This window comes from Oncorhynchus mykiss, chromosome 2, assembly GCF_057628025.1.
Source record: "Oncorhynchus mykiss isolate SJ-2025 chromosome 2, ASM5762802v1, whole genome shotgun sequence".
Taxonomy (NCBI): domain Eukaryota; kingdom Metazoa; phylum Chordata; class Actinopteri; order Salmoniformes; family Salmonidae; genus Oncorhynchus; species Oncorhynchus mykiss.
The window spans coordinates 89,053,878-89,081,530 of record NC_143023.1 but is presented as its reverse complement, the minus strand read 5'-3'; the positions used below and the strand labels follow the sequence as shown (position 1 = coordinate 89,081,530).

The 27,653-nt window shown below is 41.7% G+C and overlaps 3 protein-coding genes and 1 long non-coding RNA gene across 4 annotated transcripts; 3 read left to right on the top strand and 1 right to left on the bottom strand.

The window, feature by feature from the left end:
* Positions 1 to 900: 900 nt before the first annotated feature.
* Positions 901 to 4,032, top strand: faap24 (FA core complex associated protein 24). The gene is made up of 4 exons (XM_021576204.3): positions 901 to 1,377; positions 1,813 to 1,958; positions 2,105 to 2,260; positions 2,548 to 4,032. Exons 1-4 carry the CDS (start codon positions 1,275 to 1,277, stop codon positions 2,788 to 2,790), a joined length of 648 nt encoding a protein of 215 aa, XP_021431879.2. The 5' UTR covers positions 901 to 1,274; the 3' UTR covers positions 2,791 to 4,032.
* Positions 4,033 to 5,252: 1,220 nt separating this feature from the next.
* Positions 5,253 to 20,895, top strand: slc7a10b (solute carrier family 7 member 10b). The gene is made up of 11 exons (XM_021576191.3): positions 5,253 to 5,743; positions 10,941 to 11,145; positions 11,388 to 11,539; positions 14,768 to 14,893; positions 15,173 to 15,326; positions 15,936 to 16,059; positions 16,256 to 16,359; positions 16,524 to 16,620; positions 16,841 to 16,990; positions 18,766 to 18,943; positions 19,207 to 20,895. Exons 1-11 carry the CDS (start codon positions 5,572 to 5,574, stop codon positions 19,329 to 19,331), a joined length of 1,587 nt encoding a protein of 528 aa, XP_021431866.1. The 5' UTR covers positions 5,253 to 5,571; the 3' UTR covers positions 19,332 to 20,895.
* Positions 16,976 to 21,691, bottom strand: LOC149985295 (uncharacterized). Its single transcript, XR_016489232.1, has 2 exons — positions 21,517 to 21,691; positions 16,976 to 18,962 (listed from the first exon to the last, which is right to left on the bottom strand). It is a non-coding gene; the product is annotated as an uncharacterized LOC149985295 (long non-coding RNA).
* On the top strand, positions 21,185 to 27,615 carry dus2 (dihydrouridine synthase 2). The gene is made up of 16 exons (XM_021576168.3): positions 21,185 to 21,305; positions 21,628 to 21,771; positions 21,897 to 21,942; positions 22,041 to 22,132; positions 22,294 to 22,337; positions 22,552 to 22,612; positions 22,741 to 22,788; positions 22,883 to 22,948; positions 23,116 to 23,186; positions 24,389 to 24,475; positions 24,579 to 24,747; positions 25,028 to 25,149; positions 25,342 to 25,485; positions 26,049 to 26,136; positions 26,246 to 26,319; positions 26,557 to 27,615. Exons 1-16 carry the CDS (start codon positions 21,300 to 21,302, stop codon positions 26,795 to 26,797), a joined length of 1,503 nt encoding a protein of 500 aa, XP_021431843.1. The 5' UTR covers positions 21,185 to 21,299; the 3' UTR covers positions 26,798 to 27,615.
* Positions 27,616 to 27,653: the final 38 nt, after the last annotated feature.

Genomic DNA, 27,653 nt, shown 5'->3' with positions numbered 1-27,653 from the left:
GCTTTTTAATCACCACTTCATTAAGTCAGGATTCCTATTTGGCTCAGCCATGCCTCCTTGCTCATCAAACATTTCCTAATCTCCCACACCTTCTAATTACAACTAACCTCGATGCTCCTCCCTCTTTTTCCCCTGCCCTGATATAAAGTTTCTCCCTGAGTCACTGAGTCTGAGGTGCTAAAAGAGCTCCTTAAACAATTTACATCAACAACATAGCTCAGGCAGTAGGAAGTTCTCTTATCCATTTATACGCAGATGATACAGTCTTATACTCAGCTGGCCTCTCCCCGGATTTTGTGTTAAAAGCTCTACAACAAAGCTTTCTTAGTGTCCAACAAGCTTTCTCTGCCCTTAACCTTGTTCTGAACACCTCCAAAACAAAGGTCATGTGGTTTGGTAAGAAGAATGCCACTCTCCCCACAGGTGTGATTACTACCTCGGAGAGTTTAGAGCTTGAGGTAGTCACCTCATACAAGTACTTGGGAGTATGGCTAGACGGAACACTGTCCTTTTCTCAGCACATATCAAAGATAAGGGCTGAAGTTAAATCTAAACTTGGTTTCCTCAAGCTTCCAAACTAACCCTGATTCAGATAACCATTCTACCAATGCTAGATTACAGAGACGTAATTTATAGATCGGCAGGAAAGGGTGCTCTCGAGTGGCTAGATGTTTTTTTACCATTCGGCCATCAGATTTGCCAGCAATGCTCCTTATAGGACTCATCGCTGCACTCTATACTCCTCTGTAAACTGGTCATCTCCGTATACCTGTCGCAAGACCCACTGGTTGATGCTGATTTATAAAACCCTTAGTCCTCACTCCCCCCTATCTGAGAGATCTACTGCAGCCCTCATCCTCCACATACAACACCCGTTCTTTTGCCTTTTGGTAGGCTGTCATTGTAAATAATAATGTGTTCTTAACTGATTCGCCTAGTTAAATAAAGGTTAAATAAACAAATAAAATAAAATCAGAAGAGTTACAGGGTGTGTTAAGTGGTGGTGTCCCATCCTTTCAGGTTGTTGACCTGAGGTAGGACTAAATATATTTAAATAGTGGAGTAGGGTGGTGTTTATTTCTTTTAAAGTATTGTGTTATGGTATTTGTTTAAGGGAGTATAAGGGAGTTGTACTCCAGTCTAGTAGGTGGCGGTAATGCAACATTTATTGGATGCCAACCGCCGTTAAACCTCATCGAAGAAGAGTTAGATATTGAACATTTGGAGGAAAGCTAACTTTGCTTTGAATGAAGAGCTGACATATCGTTGTCAAAATGGCGATAAAACCTCCCGTTCTTATGAACGCCGTTCCCCCGTATGGGCATGTTATTGCCAACGAGAAGTGGAGAAGCTCAGTCCTCGTGCAAAGTTTGAAAGGTAACAGTAGCTAAGTCTCTTGCCAGAGAGTAGCTACAGTAGCTAAGGCAACTAAAGTTATTATATTAACTAACCTGTGGCTAAGGGTTGGCTAACGTTAGATAACATTGTAAACAAACAACTTAGCCAGCCCAACTTCAGTCAGTCTGTATTTACTTTATTAGTTACACATGTCATTGAAGTTACGTTACATTACAACTGAAATACATTTTACAGACAAGTTTAAACAAACATTCGATACACTAGCTACCAGTAGGAACAAACAGTCGATATTATCAGCGGACACCCCATTGTCAGTGCTAGCGCACAATGTCGCTTCTTGTCTGTTTTAATATAAGACATGACGATTAGATAGTAAATACTGAGTGATTGTAAATAAAGTCTCTTCTCGTGTGTTACATTCTGAACATGGTGTCGTTGAATTCCTGATTTCAGGAACTGGAAGTGTGAAAATAATATTTGAAGAAGAACTTGGCGTGGTGGACTTTTATCTATCTAACAAGAGTTGCATCTTGTATGTCTCTGAAACTGACATTGTGGCTGGAAACAACTACAAAAGAAAACTTGTTAGGTTTAGAAATGTAAGTCTACTTTTGGTGTTCGGCATTACACTACTACTACACACTTGATTATGCTGCTACATTCTAATGTATAGAATGACTGATATAATATTTTAATGTCCATTTTTCCTTGGTGATGTTCTAATCTTATCCCCTCTCTGTTGCAGGCCAACAGCAGCCTCCAGGGCATAGTGCTGGTGGAGAAGACCCAGCTCAGCGAACAGTACTTTTCTGCCATGCAGAAGTTTGTGGTGTTTGAGCTTGGTCTGACACTGCTACCTGTTGCCAGCCAGCTTGAAGCCTCCCAGCTACTCACACAAATAGTAAGTCATACTTTCACACGAGAGAAAACGAGTGAAGTTTTGTTTAGAATTGTGACTTTACAAGTGTTTTCCTGGTTACATAAATGCGCATTAAACTCAAACTGGCATACAGCCATTTAGAACTCAATAAATCAAATTTTATTTGTCACATGTGCCAAATACAACAGGTGTAGACTTCACAGTGAAATGCTTGGTTATGAGCCCTTCCCAACGATGCAGTTTAAAAATGATAATAGTCTAACCATGTATGATGACAGTTGACTAATGAGTTGTCCTCTCCTCTGCAGGTGCACGGAGAAAGTAAAGACAACCCGTTCCGCAGGAGGAGTGTGTCTTGGCTGCTAGACCCCTTGATCATGTCCCTGGTTCAGCAGATCCCTGGGGTAGGGAAGGTCAAAGCCATGGCCCTGCTCCAGCACTACTCCAGTATCCACCAGCTGTGCAACGCAGGAACGCACGAACTGGAACACATCGTGGGCCAGGCCACGGCTCAGCACATACGCAACTTCTTCCACGACCCATTGGTCTGACTCTGACCAAACGCCACAGCTCATTGACAAATCAATACTTGTTTTATGTTCAAGTGTGTAAGGAGGGCAACAGTGAACCTGACACAATGCTGTAAAGCTAGAGAGACTTCCTTAGTTGGAAATCTAGTGGAATTTATAGTTTGTTTTTTTCTTCACATCTCTATGATACAAGTTTATACAAACAGAATGCTTTGGTGCCTCTCTGTGTAATGAAAAAATGTATTGCAGTTCTTGTGACCCATGGGCCTATAATATGGGTCAGTGCTATTAGGGATCCTTGGACTATCCCTACCCTTAACCCTAACCCTTAACTAACCATTGTAAATTGAAACTTCAATGAAGGGGTCCCAAGGATCCTCAATATCATGTGTTGCACAAAACATCACAGAGCTACATTGAAAGTGTAACTGACCACAAGATGGAGTAGAAGATGCTCTTTCCTCATCCAGAACAATTCATAAACTTCCATTGGAATAAATCAACCTTAATCAAGGACTGTTTTACTTGAACTGATTGCAGGTGCAAATGGTAATACAATATGGGTACCTTTTCCAACCGACGTTAGAGCCTACAGGGAAACCTTATAACTTCAATGAAATGGCAGATCCCCTGGCTTAGTTCAATCCAATCCATTTGCACTAAAGCATTCCGCCTCAATGAAGGCACACTTTCTTGGCACAGCTGTCAAAGGCCTTCTTTCCCAACCACAGTCAGGACTGCCTTTTATACCATTTTGACCATGTGACCTGGGTTGGCTGCGTGGAGCTTTCCCTGGCCAGTGACTTCTCTCTGTGATACCATTCCATCCCTTCCAAATCCAACAGGAACTAACACTGGCATGCTGGCCAAAGCATGAATTGACTGAATGAATTGACTCCTACCTCGGCTCCCCCATTCTTAAGAACTGGAACTACATTTCTTAAAAAAAAAACTTTACTCATTTTGGGATCTTATGAGTGTTAATGCATTTGGACAGGACAGACTTTGTTTGCTTGTTTATTGATATGGGCTCCTGAGTGGTGCAGTGGTCTAAGACACTGCATCTTAGTGCTAGACGCGTCACTATAGACCCTGGTTCGATTCCAGGCTGTATCACAACCGGCTGTGATTGGGAGTCCCATAGGGCGGTACACAATTGACCCAGCGTCGTTAGGGTTTGGCAGGGGTAGGCTGTCACTGTAAATAAGAATTTGTTCTTAACTGACTTGCCTATTTAAAGGTTAAATAAAATATATATTTCAATCTTGTGCTTCATCTAAACTTTTGACCCAGTGTGATGCTGTGAACGTTTGCATTTCACAATGAGATAATACCCTGCTGGCAGTTAAAAGGCAGTCTAACCTACTGGCAGTTAAAAAGCATTTGGTTGAAGAAGTCTTCTCTTTGTTTTTATCACTCCTTCCCTCTGTCCACCATCCAGTTACCCAGAGTGGCTCCTGTGACGTATTGGTTTTCTGCTCGGCTTCCTCCTTTAAGCGTCGCAGCACACTGCTGGCAGTGTTCGTCTTTCCTCCCTCCCTGCCTGCACACAAAGCAGCTGGCCGTTTTATTGGCCTTCTAACAGGATCAGCTGAATCCAGGCCCTTTATTGTGCAGTCTGTGGTGTTAGCGAGAGAGGCAGAGAAAAGACCTGGTACGACTGCACAACTTGACTTCCTAAATTCCACTAGGGTCCTTTAGAGAGGAAGGGAAGCATGAAGAAGGCCGCCTTTGGGATGCGTGCGCTGGTGGAGCAGAGGCGTGAGCCCTCCTCTTTGGGTTTCCTCTCCCGGACAGTTCAAATGTGGGCTCTCTCATCAGGAGGCTGTTCAGAGTTGCATCAATGTAACATGACAGGCTAATTTTAGAAACAAGACAACAGAGGGGAAGAGTTGTGTGAATGGGAGTGTATCTGGCATGAAATGCACACAGAGGAGAGTATTTGCAAAAATATGTTCACAAGTAAATTATAAAGCTGGTACATGATTTTAATGATTTTTTTTGTGGGGGGGGGGGGGGTCCCTGTCATCCATATGTTTTGTAATCTATTTATGCTATTTTTTTCCCCTAGAATTGAAAATAGTAATTATGTTGAGGATGATTAGGCTACTTTTATTTGGAGTCCGTTTGTACTGTAGTAGTAGATAAGGCATAGTAGGTGGTGTGTATGCTTGTTAAATTCATTATTGCATTTGCTCTTTCATCCCCTATAAAATATTGATCAGTTGGTCAATAATTTAGTATACTCTATTACTCCATAATGGAGTGCCTATGTTCACTGTGGTCACAGTTGTATAGTTTTATTTAACATGTATTTTCTATGACTGTTTGCAATTCACAAGATGTAATACTCTGATAGTTGAGGACATTGATGAAGAGAATGTGTGTACTCTGAAAGGAGGGCATGAACACTGAGCAGTCGAGATTATGCACACACAGTTGTGTTCAAGATGGGGGGGTTTACTCAAATTGGAGAGTTCACCAAACGATGATGTTTGCAAGCCTCAGCTAAAAAGCATGCCATCCTATCATGTCCGGTATTGAAACAGAACATTTGGTATAACCAAATATTTATTGTGAAACTATGGACTTCGAAGTTCGAGGGGATCTTCGAGTGAGGTTGAGTGATTGTACGAAAAGTCCTGCGCAGCGACGCTCAAGTACTTGATGGGCCATGGCACGAGAGTGGGGTAGTTAGCATTCTACCCTGGACAGCGGCAGATTATTGCGCAAGCGCACCCTATTCAGTGTGCATCAATACCGTGTGTGAGTTCAAGAGAGGGATTCGAGAAAGCCTTTGATATGGTTGCAGACATGGATGGAGGAAAGCGGAAAAGAAGTATCTGCTCACGGCAAGAGCCGTTGGCTTCACTGAAGATCTTGAAAGATGGGAACAACAAGCGTGACGAAATCCCCGATAGAGTGACTCTGAAAAAAGAAATAGGACTTTTAAGCGCCTGTACAATAATCATAGGTAAGGTTGGTAAAAATGTATTGCATTTTAGAGACTTAGGGGGTGTTTGTTCATTGTTTTATTTGAATGCGCACTTTATAAAATAACGTTGTAAATTTGCTATTGACAACATTTGCCCTTACTGAATGAAGTTTTCCAACGATGGATTATGTAGGCCTATTATTCAAGTTAATATCTTATATTTAGTCACAAGTTTAATGTTTAGAAATAGGCCCATCTTCTCACCTGTGATGCTAAGAATATGGTACTATTTGATCTGATCGTGTGGTAACATGACAAATAAATATGTGCATTAAATATCTACCTCAATGCTTACGTGGCCAAAATATATTAAGTCAGTCAAGTAGCACATTGGTTGTCAAGCAGAAGCACATTTTCTGCTGAAGCAGAATAAATGGCAGGGACTGCTTTAATAAATCTAATCTGCTTGTTGAAGGGTGCAAATTAAGATATAAACCCAAGTGTCACCTACACAGGGTTGGAGCGTAAAATAACTGACATGTAATCAGATTACAAAAAAACGAACTAACCAGTTACATTACCAGGAAGAAATATTGTAATCAGATTACAGATACTTTTGAAAAACTAGATGGATTACTTTTAAATTCAGAAATGTTCAAGATGTTTGCAAAAAAATACATTACGACACCTTTCTGTTTTCGCAATGACATTCAATTCAGCATTGGAAAAAAAATAACAAATTTAAATTTGTTCCACCTGAGGGAGTCCACAAGTCAGAGGCCACTACAATGACACACCACATGTGTTAGATGGATCCTCATCAGGCCAAAGTAATCAGGTTACATGACTGATTTGGGGTAATCCCAAAATATCACTACTGATTTACAGTAAAGTAAATCCCACTATACAGTCTGGAAGATGCACAAATATCATGACTAATAAAGTCAATTTTAGGTGGTTTTGGTTTTCAGACTAATGATAAATATGCTGAAGATTTCAGCATGCTCTGTTGCCATTGTTACATATGTTCTGACTTGACTGTTTACATTTGTTTTAGAGTTACTGTAAAATGGTTATTTAACTGAAAGTCTAAAGTGTAAAGAATAGGCCTATGCTCTATGCCATTTCTACTGACAGTTATGTTTTTCAATTACATTTCCTCACAGCAGGCCCCAACCTACTCTAGTGGCCTTTGATAAGTTACATTAAGTAAACTTTTTTTCATCAAGATCGGTCCTGGAGAAAAAAGTGAAAATCCCTTTGACTCCTGGAAGGTCTGTTCCACCACAGAATGCAGATATTTTTTATTTAACCTTTATTTTGACAGGGAGTCATGCTGAGACCACGGTCTCTTTCACAGATGAGCCCTGTATACACATCAATATACACTACACACATCACTATACACCATATTATGCACATCAAAACACGAAAAGCAAAACACAATCATAGAAAATAGGACACAAATTGATGCACCAATGCGTGTGTGGAAGAGAAACACAGTACAGACCACCAACTGTGATTGGACAAATTGAGCAATCCAGACCAGGAAGTCTATGCTGGCATCCACCCTGTTATTTAAAAGTTATACATCCCAGTATTAGCATTTCTGACAGGGGCACAAACCTAAATGAAAGACGGCCGTGTAGAGTCTAGAAATAATGCAGGAGATGAGTTGAATTCAATTCTTGCGGATGGCTCATGCCTGAGCTCGACAGTTAAGAGTAAATAATTTATGTCCAGTTATGTAATGGAGGTCTGTGCCACTTGGCTGCCTTCTGCTGTGCTACTCTGAGTGCTCTACCCTGAATGTGTTGGTTGGGATACACTTGGTCTTCGTCTAAAATGGCACCCAATTCCATAATGGCACTACTTTTCAACGGGGCCATTTCCCTTGGACACGGTACAGCCATATTGGAACCCAGCTCATTTTATTACTTCAATGAGTGTGGTTGATGTTGAAGCAAGCCTCTTGAGTTAGATGGTAGCACTTCCTACTTTGACTGCTTGATCTCCTGTCTAAAGCTCTGTTCACTCACATCAACAGTATAATTGTTCCATTTCTGAGGTCCGCTGTGGACGATGTGTTAACTTGTAATGATCGTCAGGGAGGATATTTTTCTCAAGTATATCTGAAGAGAGAGAGCCATATCATTTCAGGGTTGATGTGAGGATAAATCAGTGAGTACCCTTTAGCTAGCTCAATCGGAAGTGTATAGACCAGATTATATAATATCCCCACTTTCTATATATCTGTTGTTTAGATCTCAATGTATTGTTTAGTGTTTTTCTTTGTTTCCAAACACATGATACAGTTTTATCAGATTTTATAATAGTCATATAAATATATACAGTACCAGTTAAAGGTTTGGACACACCTACTCATTCAAGGGTTTGTATTTATTTTTACAATTTTCTACATTGTAGAATATTTTTGAAGACATCAAAACTATGAAATAACACGTTGAGTCATGTAGTAAGCAAAAAAGTGTTAAACAAATCAAAATATATTTTATATTTGAGATTCTTCAAAGTAGTCACCCTTTGCTTTGATGACAGCTTTGAACACTCTTGGCATTCTCTCAACCAGCTTCATGAGGTAGTCAGTCACCTGTAGTGCATTTCAATTAACAGGTGTGCCTTGTTAGATGTTAATTTATGGAATTTATGTCCTTCTTAATGCAAAGAGAAACAACAGTCCATCATTACTTTAAGACATGAAGGTCAGTCAATACGGAACATTTCAAGAACTTTGAAAGTTCTTCAAGTGCAGTCGCAAAAACCATCAAGCGCTATGATGAAACTGGCTCGCCACAGGAAAGGAAGACCCAGAGTTAACTGCACCTCAGACTACAGCCCAAATAAAAGCTTAAAAGGGTTCAAGTATCAGACACATCTCAACATCAACTGTTCAGTGGAGACTGTGTGAATCAGGCCTTCATGGTAAAAATGCTGCAAAGAAACCACTACTAAAGGACACCAATAATAAGAAGAGACTTGCTTGGGCCAAGAAACACGAGCAATGGACATTAGACTGGTGGAAATCTGTCCTTTGGTCTGATGAGTCCAAATTTGCAATTTTTGGTTCCAACCGCCGTGTCTTTGTGAGACGCCAAGTAGGTGAACATATGATCTCCGCATGTGTGGTTCCCACTGTGAAGCATGGAGGAGGAGGTGTGATGGTGTGGGGGTGCTTTGCTGGTGACATTGTCTGGGATTTATTTAGAATTCAAGGCACACTTCACCAGCATAGCTACCACAGCATTCTGCAGCGATACGCCATCCCTTCTGGTTTGCACTTAGTGGGACTATCATTTGTTTTTCAACAGGACAATGACCAAAAACACACCTCCAGGCTGTGTAAGGGCTATTTGACCAAGAAGGAGAGTGATGGAGTGCTGCATCAGATGACCCGGCCTCCACAACCCCCAGACCTCAAACAAATTGAAATGGTTTGGGATGAGTCGGACTGCCGAGTGAAGGAAAAGCAGCCAACAAGTGCTCAGCATATGTGGGAACTCCTTCAAGACTGTGTGGAAAGCATCCCAAGTTAAGCTAGTTGAGAGATGCTAAGCTAGTTTTGATTTGTTTAACACTTTCTTTGGTTACTACATGATTCCAAATGTGTTATTTCATAGTTTTAATATCTTCACTATTATTCTACAATGTAGAAAATAGTAAAAATAAAGAAAAACCCTTGAATGAGTAGGTGTTCTAAAACCTTGTAGCTGGAAACGGCAGATTTTTGTAATGGAATATCTACATAGGCATACAGAGGCCCACTATCAGCAACCATCACTCCTGTGTTCCAATGGGACATTGTGTTAGCTAATCCAAGTTTATCATTTTAGAAGGCTAATTGATCATTATAAAACCCTTTTGCAATTATCTTAGCACAGTAGAAAACTGTTGTTCTGATTTACAGAAGGAATAAAACTGGCCTTCTTTAAACTAGTTGAGTGTCTGGAGCATCAGCATTTGTGGATTCGATTACAGGCTCAAAATGGCCAGAAGCAAAGAACTCTTCTGAAACTTGTCAGTTTATTCTTGTTTTGAGAAAGGAAGGCAATTCCATGCGAGACATTTCCAAGAAACTGAAGATCTCGTACAATGCTGTATAGTACTCCCTTCACAGAACAGTGCAAACTGGCCCTAACCAGAATAGAAAGAGGAGTGGGAGGCCCCGGTGCACAATTGAGCAAGAAGACAAGTACTTTGAGAAGTTTGAGAAACAGACGCCTCACAAGTCCTCATCTGGCCACAAAACACCAGTCTCAACGTCAACAGTGAAGAGGCAACTCCGGGATGCTGGCCTTCTAGGCAGAGTTCCTCTGTACAGTGACTGTGTTCTTTTGCCCATCTTAATCTTTTCTTTTTATTGGCCAGTCTGAGACATTACTTTTTCTTTGCAGCTTTGCCTAGAAGGCCAGCATTCCGGAGTTGCCTCTTCACTGTTGACGTTGAGACTGGTGTTTTGCGGGTAGTATTTATTGAAACTGCCAGTTGAGGACTTGGAGGCATCTGTTTCTTAAACTAGAGGCTCTAATGTACTTATCTTCTTGCTCAGTTGTGCACCGGGGCCTCCCACGCCTCTTTCTATTCTGGTTAAGGCCAGTTTGTGCTGTCCTGTGAAGGGAGTAGTACACAGCGTTGCAAGAGATCTTCAGTTTCTTGGCAATTTCTTGAATGGAATAGCCTTCATTTCTCAGAACAAGAATAGACTGACGAGTTTCAGAAGAAAGTTCTTTGCTTCTGGCCATTTTGAGCCTGTAATCGAACCCACAAATGCTGATACTCCAGATACACAACTAGTCTAAAGAAGGCCAGTTTTATTGCTTCTTAAATCAGAATACCAGTTTTCTACTGTGCTAACAGAATTGCAAAAGGGTTTTCTAATGTTCAATTAGCCTTTTAAAATGCTAGACTTGGATTAGCTAACACAACATGCCATTGGTGATGGTTGCTGATAATAGGCCTCTATACGCATATGTTGATATTCCATAAAAATCTGCCGTTTTCAGCTACAATAGTCATTTACAACATTAACAATGTCTGCACTGTATTTCTGATCAATTTGATGTTATTTTAAGGGACACATTTTTTTGATTTTCTTTCAAAAACAAGGAAATTCTAAGCGACCCCAAACTTTTGAACGGTAGTGTATATTTTTAAACAATATTTACATTGCTTGTTTTTGTGTGTATGCATTCTGGTAATACCTTCTCCCTCTCCACAGGGAACATCATAGGTTCTGGAATCTTCATATCTCCTAAAGGGGTTCTAGAGCACTCGGGTTCAGTGGGTCTAGCCCTGATTGTGTGGATACTAGGGGGATGTATAGCTGCCCTGGGCTCCCTCTGCTATGCTGAGCTGGGGGTTACCATCCCCAAGTCAGGGGGGGACTACTCCTACGTCACAGAAATATTTGGAGGCCTTGTTGGGTAGGTACCTCTGTCTCCCACACCTACAGTTTATTTCACACCCAATGTGTATAGTTTGCAAGCTGATTATGAAATATGTAACATTAGGTTGGATCAATGCAGACTACTTTGGGAATACATTTTTAATTTATACTTTCATGTGCTTTTCTCTGTGATGAAATTCACATGTTGTTGATGTAGCCTATGCATTACTTTTTACCCCAAATACAATTCTGTTAAATTCTGTTTCTTTCCCATCCTAGGTTCCTTCTGCTGTGGAGTGCAGTGCTCATCATGTACCCTACCACCCTGGCTGTCATCGCCCTGACCTTTTCTAACTATGTCCTACAGCCTGTCTTCCCAGACTGTGTCCCACCCTACATGGCCACACGCTTGCTGTCAACAGTCTGTCTATGTGAGTACTGCACCGTGCGTCTGACTGTGTGTGTGCGTGCATGCTTGTGTTATGTTTTATGGGAAGTTTATCTGGTGCAACAGAGTAAAATATATCTTATGTAACAATTGCCTCTAAGCCTTTTAAAACTCTCAGAGAGGAGGTAGGAATATTAACATGCATGGTGTATCATTTAGAGAATGGAAGGGGGAGACAGGGATATTAACATGCATGGTGTATCAAAGCATGGTGTATCAAATAGAAAATGGAAGGGGGAGACAGGGATATTAACATGCATGCTGTATCAAATAGAAAATGGAAGGGGGAGACAGGAATATTAACATGCATGGTGTATCAAATAGAAAATGGAAGAGGGAGACAGGAATATTAACATGCATGGTGTATCAAATAGAGAATGGAAGAGGGAGACAGGAATATTAACATGCATGGTGTATCATTTAGAGAATGGAAGGGGGAGACAGGAATATTAACATGCATGGTGTATCAAATAGAGAATGGAAGAGGGAGACAGGAATATTAACATGCATGCTGTATCAAATAGAAAATGGAAGGGGGAGACAGGAATATTAACATGCATGGTGTATCAAATAGAAAATGGAAGGGGGAGACAGGAATATTAACATGCATGGTGTATCAAATAGAGAATGGAAGAGGGAGACAGGAATATTAACATGCATGGTGTATCAAATAGAAAATGGAAGAGAGAGACAGGAATATTAACATGCATGGTGTATCAAATAGAAAATGGAAGGGGGAGACAGGAGGGGGAAGAGTGAGCCGGAAAGTTAGGGAAACAAAGACTGATGAAGAGTACAGTTTCTAAAGTATGTATAAAATCATCCCAATGGGCAAAATATGCCATGGGATGTCCTAGTGGCCTAATTCTCTGGTTGTAAATTAGTTTTAAGTTCTTTATCAAGGAGACATTTGTTTTTTAGGTGGTTATAGACATCCTTTTATTGGTCGCTAAAAATACATCTAAAAACATCCTTTTACAACGAAGTTGACAGTGACGCCACAAAAGACATTCGAATGACGTCACTGCAACCATTTTTGTGAACCTGGAGGAACTTGGACTTAAATTCAATGTCATGTACAGTGTCTGTCCCATTCACTAAAGTTAGAGCCAATTTTGTCGCCTGTGATTTGTGTATTGCTTTTCACAGGGTTGCACCCCTCACTCTGTCTACAATTTGGACATGCTAGTATTACTAATTACTTGGCAACAAGCCTGAGGGGACCTCCACTGTACCTCCACTGAACCCCATGAAGTAGAGAAAAAAAAACCACAAAATCCCCATTGTACCATGATTGAGCTGCGGAAAAGCCAACAAGCCAACAGCATTGTGGCCCATGTTTTTTTTATTGTGTTCCTTGCTTTTAGGAGCCATTATTCTCACTTGTTTTTGGGGGGACTGGATGCCAAGGATCTGGAGAAAACGTGAGCTTTCTCTCAGCCTCTTCAGGGACCTGCCCGCCTGTCCTCTCTGGGTTTTGTTCTGTTGCATCGGAAGCGGTTTGTTTTGGGGGCCTTGACACCTAGCCTTTGTTTGTGAAAGCCAGGCCACCATGAGAAAGAGAGGCAAGCCAATGACAGTGATGGACGAGGTGAAACAATTGTGTCCACCCCTTTGCCTTACCATTTCCCACATTCCAGTCTGCCATGGCAACTGCTAGGCCGCTGCCGCCCGACCAACACCATGTGCCCAGGCGTGAGCCCTGACTGACTGGGAGAGAACATGTCACATTACTGTGCACCTCACGGCTTGCCTGGCATCCCTAATGCCACATTCCGATTGGGCGAGAGCTCCCCTATGTGAGGACAAACATGACTTTTGACTAATCATTGTTGGTAACATTCTTAGGCTACCATATTATATACCTGGGTTTAAATAGTATTTTGTTTTCTCAATAAATGCTTGCCTTAAAGTAACTGTCCAGTGTTTCCAGATTTCTATGAAATATGACCTATAATTAATTATAAAATGAGTGAAATAGTTTTCTTTACAATTTTTTTATTATTTAAGTATGCTAAAAAGCAGCTTTTCTGTGTTAGAATGGTGTGGGCGTACCCCAACAACAGAATGGTGTGGGCGTACCCCAACAACAGAATGGTGTGGGCGTACCCCAACAACAGAATGGTGTGGGCGTACCCCAACAACAGAATGGTGTGGGCATACCTCAACAACAGAATGGTGTGGGCGTACCTCAACAACAGAATGGTGTGGGCGTACCTCAACAACAGAATGGTGTGGGCATACCCCAACAACAGAATGGTGTGGGCATACCTCAACAACAGAATGGTGTGGGCATACCTCAACAACAGAATGGTGTGGGCATACCTCAACAACATAATGGTGTGGGCATACCTCAACAACAGAATGGTGTGGGCATACCTCAACAACAGAATGGTGTGGGCGTACCCCAACAACAGAATGGTGTGGGCGTACCCCAACAACAGAATGGTGTGGGCGTACCCCAACAACAGAATGGTGTGGGCGTACCCCAACAACAGAATGGTGTGGGCGTACCCCAACAACAGAGTGGTGTGGGCGTACCCCAACAACAGAATGGTGTGGGCGTACCCCAACAACAGAATGGTGTGGGCGTACCCCAACAACAGAATGGTGTGGGCGTACCCCAACAACAGAATGGTGTGGGCGTACCCCAACAACAGAATGGTGTGGGCGTACCCCAACAACAGAATGGTGTGGGCGTACCCCAACAACAGAATGGTGTGGGCATACCCCAACAACAGAATGGTGTGGGCGTACCCCAACAACAGAATGGTGTGGGCGTACCCCAACAACAGAATGGTGTGGGCATACCCCAACAACAGAATGGTGTGGGCATACCCCAACAACAGAATGGTGTGGGCATACCCCAACAACAGAATGGTGTGGGCATACCCCAACAACAGAATGGTGTGGGCGTATACTGATCATAAAAAATATTAATGCAAGTCGACTGCTGACTGGCAAGCCTCTATGAGAAATAGCAAACATTTTTAAACATTCTGTTTGAGATACAAGCTTGAGGTGTTTTTTTTTACTGTTTTTTTTCTCCAATATATGCTTTGGCCACAAATACGAGTATAGGACGAGTCAACAACGTTATTTGGGTATGAGTTAACAGAAATTTCAAAAGTCCGATTTTCACTGGACAATTACATTAAAGTATTTGTGTGTGTGTGTGTGTGTGTGTGTGTGTGTGTGTGTGTGTCTGCAGTGTTCCTGACCTGGGTGAACTGTTCCAGTGTACGTCTGGCCACCAGGATCCAGGATGTGTTCACGGTGGGGAAGCTGGCGGCCCTGGGTCTCATCATAGTGGTCGGCCTGGTGCAGATCTGCAAGGGTGAGACACACACACACACACACTCACCCTCTCTCTAGATTGGTTTTCATTATAGCAATCCTGGGACATGCAAGACGTTTTGCAACTGAGTAGTAGGTTTCTTATTTACCAAGTTCAGATAGTACCTCCCCGTTTCCGTTTGCTTTCTTCGGTTTTGTGTCTACTGAACATGACCCAGGTGCCGAAGGTCATTAGCACCTTTAAATGGTCAAAGAGACTATCAAGCTATTTCCCTAAAACAGCCCCCCAGACATTGATGGTGAATTTGTACTTCTCCAGGTAACTACGAGGGACTGACGCCTCAGGTGGCCTTTGAGTTCAGCACGACTCCCTCGGTTGGGCAGATCGCTCTGGCTTTCCTTCAGGCCTCATTCGCCTTCAGTGGATGGAACTTCCTGAACTATGTCACAGAGGAAGTGGTTGAACCGAGACGGTGAGCTTCTGGTTTACCAAACATTATTTTCCTTTGCATTCTATTCTATTCTGTTTATCAATCCAATGTTGTGTACTGAATATGTAGTCCGGCTGTGAATGCATGAAAGCAAGCATTGTGGAGTGATGCATAGTTGTATGTTGTGATGTTATATCAATGAACATAAGGAAAACATTCTATAGAGTTATATTTTGCATATCAGCTGCCTTCTTATTTCTCTAACAGTGCATGATATATGAGACTGTGTGTTGATTGCATGGTTTGTATACAGTGTAGATTACCTCATCAATGGTTTGTGTACCATGTGGATGACCTCATCGGTAGTTTGTGTACCGTGTGGATGACCTCATCGGTAGTTTGTGTACCGTGTGGATGACCTCATCGGTAGTTTGTGTACCGTGTGGATGACCTCATCGGTAGTTTGTGTACCGTGTGGATGACCTCATCGGTAGTTTGTGTACCGTGTGGATGACCTCATCGGTAGTTTGTGTACCGTGTGGATGACCTCATCGGTAGTTTGTGTACCGTGATGTTGACCTCATCGGTAGTTTGTGTACCGTGTGGATGACCTCATCGGTAGTTTGTGTACCGTGTGGATTACCTCATCAGGAACCTACCTCGTGCCATTTACATCTCTATCCCATTGGTGACCTTTGTGTACACGCTCACCAACATCGCCTACTTCTCCGCCATGTCACCCGAGGAGCTGCTGTCATCCAATGCTGTGGCTGTTGTGAGTAACGCTGTTCGCTTTGCTTTGCAAAATGACAAAAACTGCATTGCGTACTGTACTTTAATGGTGCCCTTATTTGATTTATTGACCTTTAATGAATGTTCAACACAATGCATATTTACATAGAGATGACCTTTAATTTGCTGTACATCAAGTTATCCCTGGCTTGAATTGTGTCTTAAATGTTCTGCTGCAGACATTTGGAGAGAAGCTGCTGGGGATGTTCTCTGTCATTATGCCCATCTCTGTAGCCTTGTCTACGTTTGGAGGCATCAACGGCTACCTCTTCACATCTTCTAGGTGAGGGGTCAACCCCGGTGGATGGTGTCCTCTAGACTGGCTTTGTCTCAATCCACAAGGATGCAGCCTTTGGATTGAGACACAGCCATAGAAACGGAGGCGTGTGTGTTTTTTAAGTAAATTAAATGTTTATGAGTCCTCTAGGTTTTTATTTGTCTTTCTAGATTGTGTTTCTCTGGGGCCAGAGAGGGACATCTACCCAGCCTGCTGGCTATGATCCACTTTAAGAACTGCACCCCTATCCCTGCTCTCCTCTGCTGCGTAAGACTACCTAACACTACTACGTCTCTACTGTATGTTTTGTTTCTCAAACAACACTCAGTGGCCAACATGCAGGTCATATATCCCTCTACCTTATGTCTTCAATAACGGTCTCTCTCTCTCTCTCTCTCTCTCTCTCTCTCTCTCTCTCTCTCTCTCTCTCTCTCTCTCTCTCTCCCTCTGTCTCTCTCCCTTCTCTCCCTCTCTCTCTGTCTTGCAGTGTACTGCCACCATTGTAATCCTGTGTATAGGAGAGACACACAACCTGATCAACTATGTGTCCTTCATCAACTACCTCTCCTATGGAGTCACCATCGCAGGCCTGCTCTATTACCGATGGAAGAAGCCCAAACTTTACAGACCAATTAAGGTATTATTAATACAGGCATGGTTCAATCATGGCCCCTCAGATAAATGATTGACACAGTAATTGACAAAAAATAACAAACTACAGCAACACAGTGAACCTGTTCTCATCACCTGTTAAAAACAGAGTAGAAGCAGCTATTTTCCTCTGTCCTCTTCACTCGGGTGATTCATTGGAAGGTGAGACGTCATGCTGACTCTCTCTTCATTATAAAAACACAATCTGTTCTCATTGACCTGGCCAAGGCTTTCGACCCTGTCAATCACCGTATTAGCCTTGGTTTTTCTATTAGCCTCAATAGCCTTGGTTTTTCTAATGACTGCCTCGCCTGGTTCACTAACTACTTTGCAGACAGATTTCAGTGTGTCAAATCGGAGGGCATGTTGTCCGGACCTCTGGCAGTCTCTATGGGGGTACCACAGGGTTCAATTCTCAGGCCGACTCTTTTCTCTGTATATATCAATGATGTCGCTCTTGCTGCGGGCGATTCTCTGATCCACATCTATGCAGATGACACCATTCTGTATACTTCTGGCCCTTCCTTCGACACTGTGCTAACTAACCTCCAAATGAGCTTCAATGCCATACAACACTCCTTCCGTGGCCTCCAACTGCTCTTAAACGCTAGTAAAACAAAATGCATGCTTTTCAACCGTTCGCTGCCCACATTCGCCCGCCCGACTAGCATCACCACCCTGGACGGTTCCGACCTAGAATATGTGGACAACGAGAAATACCTAGGTGTCTGGCTAGACTTTAAACTCTCCTTCCAGACTCATATTAAACATCTCCAATCCAAAATCAAATCTAGAATCTGCTTTCTATTTCGCAACAAAGCCTCATTCACTCATGCCGCCAAACTTACCCTAGTAAAACTGACTATCCTACCGATCCTCGGCGATGTCATCTACAAAATAGCTTCCCAATACTCTACTCAGAAAACTGGATGGAGTTTATCACAGTGCCATCCGTTTTGTTACTAAAGCACCTTATACCACCCACCACTGCGACCTCTATGCTCTAGTCGGCTGGCCCTCGCTACATATTTGTCGCCAAACCCACTGGCTCCAGGTCATCTATAAGTCTATGCTAGGTAAAGCTCCGCCTTATCTCAGTTCACTGGTCACGATAACAACACCCACCCGTAGCACTCTTTCCAGCAGGTATATCTCACTGATCATCCCCAAAGCCAACACCTCATTTGGCCGCCTTTCCTTCCAGTTCTCTGCTGCCAGTGACTGGAACGAATTGCAAAAATCGCTGAAGTTGGAGACTTTTATTTCCCTCACCAACTTTAAACATCAACTATCTGAGCAGCTAACCAATTGCTGCAGCTGTACATAGTCCCTCTGTAAATAGCCCATCCAATCTACCTACCTGCTTGTTTCCCCATACTGTTTTTATTGATTTATTTTTCTGCTCTTTTGCACACCAGTAGCTCTACTTGCACATCATCATCTGCTCATTTATCACTCCAGTGTTAATCTGCTAAATTGTAATTATTCGCTCCTATGGCCTATTTATTGCCTACCTCCTCATGCATTTTGCACACACTGTATATAGACTTTCTTTTTTGTACTGTGTCATTGACTTTTTTATTGTGTTATTGGCTTGTTTATTGTTTACTCCATGTGTAACTCTGTGTTGTTGTCTGTGTCACACTGCTTTGCTTTATCTTGGTCAGGTCGCAGTTGCAAATGACAACTTGTTCTCAACTAGCCTACCTGGTTAAATAAAGGTGAAATAAAATTAAATGAAAATAAATCCCTTCTCATCAGGTAAACCTACTTGTTCCTATCACCTACCTGATGTTCTGGGCCCTGTTACTGGGCTTCAGCCTGTACTCTGAGCCTGTAGTGTGTGGTGTTGGGCTGGTCATCATGCTCACTGGTGTACCAGTCTACTTCCTGGGGGTGCACTGGAAAGCCAAGCCAAAGTGTATCTATGACTTCATCGGTGAGTGTCCTCTTGAGTCCTCCAAATACATGCTTGTTTTAGTAATCCTGGCCTCTTTCTTTGCCCCCCAAAATATCTGAATTTCTGAATTCAACCACATATTTTTAATGGTATTCAAACTCCCTAAACCCTATATATAACAAGTATCAAACCATTCTTTATTTAAGGAGACTCAGATATATGGCATTTAAAAGGAATACTACGTTAGTGGTCTGGTCAGACACTTTTTTGTGATGCTAAACATGGGACCTGTTTTCTCACAGAGTCAGCAACCTACGTGGCACAGAGGCTGTGTTTCGTGGTCTTCCCTCAGTTCGACCCCATCGAGATCAGTCCAATCGAAGAATGGCCCGACAAATCTTCTGACACTCTATCTAGGAAGTCTTAAACTCTTTTTGCCTTCTGAAGTATTTTTCTTTTTGTATATTCTGTCACTGTATGAGTACAGACACGGCCCGTTCCTTCTAGTGGAGCCCCTTGTCTGGTCTCTGGTAACCTCAGACTCATATCCATTTCTTTACAGCTAGGTGGAATTGCCTGCGTTTTGATGCATGGGCCACTTGCAAAAAAATGTATTCTCTTTTTGTACTAAGTCGTCAAGGACAACAAGCTAATGGCAACAGTATCACATTTTGAAACAGACTTCATATGCCCTAAGGAAGTATTTGAGCCTTTGGGTTTTAATTGACCTAAGATTTACTGTGCATCATTGTGCCTTTTAGGGGAAATTGTGTACCTTATTAACAAAAATGTACCTTACCTATTATTTGAATTTGGAATTTGCTTTGCTTTGTGTGTTCCTTATGAGAATTTGAAAAGCACTGTGGTCTTCCATTTTCTGCTTCTTGCCAGTTGTTAATTTGCCACATGTCATGACTTCCTCAGATTTGTGAACATATTCAAAACTATCTGAACAAAGACCTCAGAGCCTTTGACTGGAATCCTTTGGAAATTAATCTCTTTAGCCAGCAACAGCCAACAACATAGATGTGTTCTGATTGTATACTGCTGAATGATAGATGGTTGTAGTTGATAGTTGAGTGTCACTATGTTTTTACAGTAATTAGTTTGTTTAACTTTTGCCATTGCCTTTAACACTACTGATTCTATGTCATATACTGTAAATACACGACAACTGTAATGTTCACAGCTGACATAATGACCCAAACACCAATTTATACCGATGTTATGTGGAAGTAAAACTGCTCACAAAATGCTTGCTGGACTTTTCTAATGCTTGTTTCTAAACTAAGATTCTAATATCAAGTTAACTTATTTTATTTTCTATTCTCTACCACACTTAAAACTAAATGCTGTGCTGGTAACCTGACAAAAACATACAAAAGGCCTTTGCTTTTCCTGTGGTGCACTGTACTGCCATTCCATTTATTTTCCCTAAACAGAGCTCTTTAACTGATATTGTGTTCTTCATATGACCAGGCCCTTGACTGTTACTGTAAAAAAAAAAAAAAAGATGATGCTATGTTGCATTTCTTTTGAAATTAACATACATTTTAAGTAGCCTAGATTTATAGATATATACTGTATTGTAGTAGATATATGGATACTGTACTTGATACCACACATTACTCAAGGAACATATTTAATGCCAATAACCAGATAATGATGTAGGTTTAGGATATCATTATGTAGTTTGTTAGTACTACGTGAGTCTGAGTTGTCTCTCCAACAACTGCCATGATCATTAAGCCAGTCAGGTAAAACACAGTGCTTATGCAAGATTTATTACTACTTTATATCCATTTTAGTTCAGATTTCTAGAGCAGTCTTGATATGAAGAGCTTTTACACTGTAAATTATTTGTAAAGCATCAGGTGTTTACAATGGGTTCAGTACTTGGAATGTTAACTGGAATGTATTTTAGTGCACTTTTTTGTAAATGAGAAAATGACAATAATACCACAATAAATCAAATACCTATCGGAAATGAATGACTTCATGCTTTGTCTGCTTTGTTTCATTGCCATCATCATTTATCATAATGTTGCACTCACTATAAAGTATTCAACTGTTTAAATTTGCCAATAATGTACCAGTAACTGCCAGCCAGAGAGAAAATGTAAAAAAAAGTATTTATATGTGGCTTTAAAATATTGTAGCTTATAATGTGTTTTACGTTCATCAGGTTTACACCGCCGGTACAGTTAGGTATGCAGCACACAACACACAAATGACCACTTTAGAACAACGTTACTCGTAGTGAATTTGTCTGTTCTATGCAGTAATTTCTATTCCAAATCGGCGAGGTTTGATGATGCAAGATTTCAAACAGGAAGTAGAGTCAACACGCGTTCCGGGGGATCAAATGAAGACCACTATAATGTACTTTCTGTAAATGACGGTGAGTTATTTTGATTATAGAGTAAAAACAGGATATCGTAAGTGCCAGATGTGTGTCCTCCAATATTACCAGCAATACGTTATATCTGCCACGTTTCTATGGTTGTACGCAAGCGAACAGCGACACCAAACATGTTTGTCAACGCAGCTAAAACTGTCTTTGGCTAAAGCAATGCTGTTATTAACCCTGATTCGTATAGAAGTATACCCACCATTCGTTGTTGATTACTTCACATAACCTAACCTCTTCACCAAGAAGAGACTCAGGACATGGACAGCTTGTTGTAATCGCTTTGCCTGTTTTCTGTTTCCATTCGAACCAGGCGAATAAAGAAAAAATGACGGCCAATACAGTGGGTAGACTGTGTTTCCGCAATGTAAATGCACTGGCACCTATGGTGCGTGTTGGCACCTTACCAACGAGACTGCTGTCCCTGGATTATGGTGCTGATATTGTGTACTCTGAGGTAAGTCTGTCAGTGGAGAAGGTGTGCTTCATTTTATGGCTTTGGGGCAATTGCCTGTCAAGCTATCTTTTGAAACTGTTGTCTTTGATTACTGTGTTCAATCCATTTTATTGTATGTTTTGTAGGAGTTGATTGACATCAAAATGGCACAGTGTCAGAGAGTTGTCAATGGTAAGTTTGTCTCACCTACCCTACTACAGTCCTTTGATTACTGTTGTTGTAACAACTGTCACTGTGAGGTGTGTGTGTGTGCACGCTGTGATTTGCAGAGGTCTTGGAGACGGTGGATTTCGTGGCTCCTGATGAGAGAGTGATGTTCAGGACCTGCGAAAAGGAGAAAGACCGTGTTGTCTTCCAGATGGTAGGCTATACACGAGAGCCTTCACTGTCTGCAATGTTTCATTAGAGGAATTGGGGGGGGCTATTGAAGTCAATATTTTACATAGACAGGACTCATGTCCTTATTTATTCAACATGTCAAAGATGGGACCAACATGACTATGCCTCTTACTGTTTCTGCAGGGAACTGCGGACCCAGACAGGGCACTGATTGTGGCGCGACTAGTGTGAGTCTTGAACATTGTATTTCTGTTGTCCATCTATTCTTTCTGTTCCATTTCTACTGGTATATAGGAAGAACATGTAAGCATATTTTGTCAGCAACTGAGGTCTAGGTTGAGAGGCACTATAGTCTGTTCTATGGTCTACCTCACAAGTGAAAAGAAAAGCCTTATTGCCCCTTGGCACCTGTTCTTATATATTCCTCTTTGTAATGTGTAGGGAGAATGATGTGGCTGCCATCGATGTGAACATGGGCTGTCCTAAGGAATACTCTACTAAGGTGGGCTATGAGTGACACAGTCAGCAGCCAACAAATAGTCAATGAATGGTCAGTCAGTTCAGACCTAATATAATGTTCACACTAAGGTAACTGTCTGCTGACCCCTCACTTTTCTGTATCTCCTCTAGGGTGGGATGGGAGCTGCTCTGCTCTCAGACCCAGACAAAATCGAAGCGGTGAGTCGTCAATCTTCTCCCCCATCAGAAAGCTAATTGAATAGAGCACTGTTGAGAAATAATATCTATATTTTTGTCATCTCTCTTTTTCTAGATTCTTAGAACACTTGTGAAAGGAGTGTCCAAACCAGTGACATGTAAAATCAGAATATTGCCCACAGTAAGTTTTAAAAGGACAATGCCTTTCCTACAGCAATTAGATGGGTGTCATGTGTTTTGAGACAAATTCATTCGTCTTTTGACCTCACTTGTTAAAGATTACATTCACCATTAAAATTGTACTTGTGAGGCAGACTGACTGACCCCTGTGTTTATGTGTGTGTTCAGCTGGAAGATACTCTTAGTCTGGTAAAGAGAATTGAGAACACGGGTGTGGCAGCTATTGCCGTTCATGGCAGGTAAAGTCCTGTTCTTATCATACCCTTTGTTATACTACATGATCAAAAGTTTGTGGACACCTGCTCGTCAAACATCTCATTTCAAAATCATGTGCATTAATATGGATTTGGTCCCCCCTTTGCTTCTATAACTCTTCTGGGAAGGCTTTCCATTAGATGTTGGAACGTTGCTGCGGGGAATTGCTTCCATTCAGCAACAAGCATTAGTGAGGTCGGGCACTGATGTTGGGTGATTAGGCCAGGCTCGCAGTCTGTGTTCATCCCAAAGGTGTTCGATGGGGTTGAGGTCAGGGCTCTGTGCAGGCCAGTCAAGTTCTTCCACACTGATCTCGACAAACCATTTCTGTATGGACCTTTCTTTGTGTATGGGGGCATTGTAATGCTGAAACAGGAAACTGAAACAAAGGGGCCCCAGACCATTAATCCTCCTCCACAAAACTTTACAGTTGGCACTATGCATTGGGGCAGGTAGCGTTCTCCTAGCATCCGCCAAACCCATATTTGTCCGTCAGACTGCCAGATGGTGAAGCGTGATTCATCACTCCAGAGAACGCTTTGCTTGGCATTGCTCATGGTGATCTTAGGCTTGTGTGCGGCTGCTTGGCCATGATGCTCCCGGCGAACAATAATTGTGCCGACGTTGCTTCCAGAGGCAGATTGGAACTCGGTAGTGAGTGTTACAACCGATGACAGATGATTTTTACATGCTTCAGCAATCAGCGGTCCAGTTCTGTGAGCTTGTGTAGCCTACCACTTTGAGGCTGAGCCGTTGTTGCTCCTAGAAGTATTCACTTCACAATAACAGAACTTATAGTTGACCAGGGCAGCTCTAGCAGGGCAGAAATTTGACAAACTGACTTTGCTAGAAAGGTGGCATTCTATGACGGTGCCACGTTGAAAGTCACTGAGCTCTATAGTAAGGCCATTTTACTGCCAATAATTATCTGTGGAGATTGCATGGTTGTGTGCTCGATTTCATACACCTGTCAGCAACGGGTGTGGATGAAATAGCCAAATCCACTCATTTGAAGGGGTGTCCACATACTTTTGTATATATATTGCATTTTGCATTCATCTGATTTTAGATGCTTGATTTTGTGTGAAACTAGTGATTTATAGAGACCCAAACCTTTTTGTGGCTCATTTTCCTTTTTGGCATTTTGCATATCCAAATTGATTTGTGACTGCCTCTACTTCCTCAGGTTAAAAGATGAAAGACCAAGACACCCTGTTCACTGTGACTTCATCCAGGCAATAGCTGAGGCGGTGTCCATTCCTGTCATCGCTAAGTGAGTCGCTCTGTCTCTCTCAAAGGTGTTGTGAACACGGAGATAAATAAATTATTATGTGACCGACTGTCCTTGCCTTCGACACTTACTGTATTTTGTGTAGCGGAGGTTCTCTGGACCGGGTCAAAGCCCACGCTGACATCGAGGAGTTCCGGAAGGCCACCGGGGCGTCCTCTGTGATGGTTGCCAGGGCGGCTATGTGGAACCCCTCAGTGTTCCGCAGTCAGGGACTGCTGTCTGTGGAGGAGGTCATGGAGGAATACCTCAAATACGTGAGTCTACCACCCTCCGTCCACTTTACCTCACTCTGCAGGAGACCCACTGTGTTAAAATGCCAAACTCAACTATCACTTTCATATTGTAGATTGACATATTGTGGTATGACATAGGAAAGTTACCTAGGCTTGTTTTTTGATCTGATAATGACGCAATCACAAACTACAGGGACGTTAATCAAAGATTACTTGCTATATGCCAACTTTACCAAGCATAAAATACATTGTGTCATGTTAGAAGCCAATTAAGAAACATTTGTGCTCTTTTTATTTGTAGGCCATCCGCTACGACAACCATGCCTTCAACACCAAGTACTGCCTCTGTCAGATGCTGAGGGATAAGGTGGAGTCTCCACTGGGGAAGCAACTCAAATCTGCCCAGACCAACAAAGAGATCTGGTACATGTCTTTTGAATCATGATGTCAGAGAACTTCAGAATTCCAGTATTCTATTTAATTTCCTAGTAAATGTAGTTCTATTTCCTATATTATTCTATTGGTGAACATTTTTGGTAATAAGTACTAAAAAATTGTAGTATTGGTACTCAAGTTTGATGTTTGGGTATTTAACTCTACACCTGTGTTTTCCAGCGAGGGATATGGGCTGCAGGAGTACTATACGAAGACCCAGGCAGAACTACAAGCCAGAAGGGAAGCCATCCAAACCAACCACAATCACCCCAACCAGCCTGTTCTAGATGGTGATGTCACCACAATGCATGTCAAATTTGAACGGTTTGTTCTAAGGCTATTTGGAACTCCTCTTACACATCTCTCTCATCGGGTAACAGCAGCTCTACTCTGTCTGGTGGATAATGTTTAAGGGATGACCTGACCAAATTTGCATAGAAATGTAATTTACAGATTGTTACTCTAATTGAAAGCAATACTAAGAAGCTGTAGATCTGTTCTCTGTGCATTATTTCTATGCTCCCTGTTCTTAAGTTTAGTTTTTGCATCTTGTACTGTTAGTTTTGTACACCAGCTACTATATTTTTGGTTATGGAAAAGATATGTCACAGCGGTTTAGATGGTACAATGATTCTCTACACAATGACTGGTGGTTTTGTCAAAATCTGAAATTAGGCGAACTCTTAGAATTTCAGCAACCAGGAAACGTCGGAGCAATTTCTGCATAGTGCACCTTTAAGACCATTGGTTTATGTCTAGTAAGTCACTAGTTGAGTTGTGTAGGCAGGTAGTGGGAAGTCCTGTAATATATTACTGTGAATATTACATATTGCACATATTATTATGACTGTACATAGTATGATGGATGTGTGATGTTGGTGTGTCAGGAGGGAGTACCCTGGAGAATTCAGCCCTAAGATGTTCCTGCTGGAGTGGAGCCGCAAGGAGAACTTAGAGCAACCACGATATGAGACCGTAAGATGACCACTTTAGATTAGCCATGGTCTTTCAACATACATGTCAAAACCAGAGTGCATTTATGTGTATGTAGTGTGCCTATGTGCATTGTGTATGATGTTTTCAGGTACAGCGCTCTCAAGACCGGGCCTTCCAATCCATGGTAACGATGACAGGGAAAAAGTACAGATCCACTCTGTGGTGAGTTAATAGTGAAAGTGTTATAGACATTTTAAATGTTAGTCATTTAGCAGATGTTAGTTCACAAAAGGCTTAATTAATTGTATTTATATTTATGACCAAGTTAAACCCTGGGAATTTAAATCTTGATAACACTGTTATAACACACAATGCTTAAAACAGTGTTATTTACTCATACAAATGCTAAAGTACACTGTATTCACACATAAAAACACATTCTCTTTTATAACCATGCAGGGAGAAGTCAAAGAAATATGCAGAGCAGGCTTCTGCTATAGTATGTCTACGTGTTTTGGGGCTACCAGAGGGGCGGGCTGGTGAAGAGTACTCTGGGTTGGTGGGCAAGAGGAAGAGGGAGGAGAAGAGCAACGAGACGCCAGATAAGGAGGACACCACTACATACTTTGGAGCCAGGAAAAGACACCTGAAGACATCTGAAAACCCAGAAGAGCAACGGGTCACCAACTATTCCAAATAGTGTACAGCACAAGACATGCACAGCCTGACTACTACACTGTGTAACAACTGTGTAAAATTATTGCTTTACGACCGCAATAAGACAGCATGTACCTTTTATATTAAATGGTGACTGTTTTGCAGCAGGGGTCAGCTCTTACCATGGGGAGTGATTGATACAGTAGTGGTCATATTATTGTGAGATTGAGACATGGCAACGAGTAGTGTACAGTGTCTGAGATATTCTGTCAGCTCCCCCCCCAAATAGTCAAACAGACATCAGCATGAGGTGTTCAATGCTATTTATTTTTTCTCCTGGATTATTTTGTTTAGTGACAACAAGCCTGTTCGGTGTTGGTTTGCAGAAAACATGCTCTGCATGGGATTATTAAATGGCCCTATTATTATTTTATTTTTTGATAAACCAAACTGGTAATCGGATTAGTTTACAAAGAAACCGGTCCAAATGTGTAACAAGACAGTTTGTCAGGCTACTTGAAATCATGCATTCTGCTTACTCTTGCAATATTCAAAGGTTTCTTCTGTAAAGTCACAATAGAAAACCACTTATCAACTTTCTGCACTACTCATATTGACCAGAAGCAAGTTTTTATTTTATAATTCTTGACAGGAGTGTATGTACAGTGTAGTGAAATCTGCCAGAGGAGGGCGGCACAGGAGCTGTATAAAGAGAGTTAATTTTCTCAGGCAGTATTTATTGCACCATTGTCTCACATGGGACCTTACAAAATTAGGAAAACTTGCTTTTTTATGTTTTCATCCTAAATTAATTGGTTGTTGCTCTTTCACGTTAAACAATAAACGTTTTTGTTGATTGTATACATTGACAGTTGGCTGCTATTGAATCAATTGTTTTT

Coding starts and splice junctions, on each gene's coding strand:
- faap24 (XM_021576204.3), top strand. CDS start 1,275: ATGGCGATAAAACCTCCCGTTCTTATGAACGCCGTTCCCCCGTATGGG. Junction 1,378..1,812: donor CCTCGTGCAAAGTTTGAAAG/GTAACAGTAGCT, acceptor TCCTGATTTCAG/GAACTGGAAGTGTGAAAATA. Junction 2,261..2,547: donor CCCAGCTACTCACACAAATA/GTAAGTCATACT, acceptor TCTCCTCTGCAG/GTGCACGGAGAAAGTAAAGA.
- slc7a10b (XM_021576191.3), top strand. CDS start 5,572: ATGGTTGCAGACATGGATGGAGGAAAGCGGAAAAGAAGTATCTGCTCA. Junction 16,621..16,840: donor TCCCTGCTCTCCTCTGCTGC/GTAAGACTACCT, acceptor TCTGTCTTGCAG/TGTACTGCCACCATTGTAAT. Junction 16,991..18,765: donor AACTTTACAGACCAATTAAG/GTATTATTAATA, acceptor CCTTCTCATCAG/GTAAACCTACTTGTTCCTAT.
- dus2 (XM_021576168.3), top strand. Junction 25,486..26,048: donor ATGCATGTCAAATTTGAACG/GTTTGTTCTAAG, acceptor TTGGTGTGTCAG/GAGGGAGTACCCTGGAGAAT. Junction 26,320..26,556: donor AAGTACAGATCCACTCTGTG/GTGAGTTAATAG, acceptor ATAACCATGCAG/GGAGAAGTCAAAGAAATATG.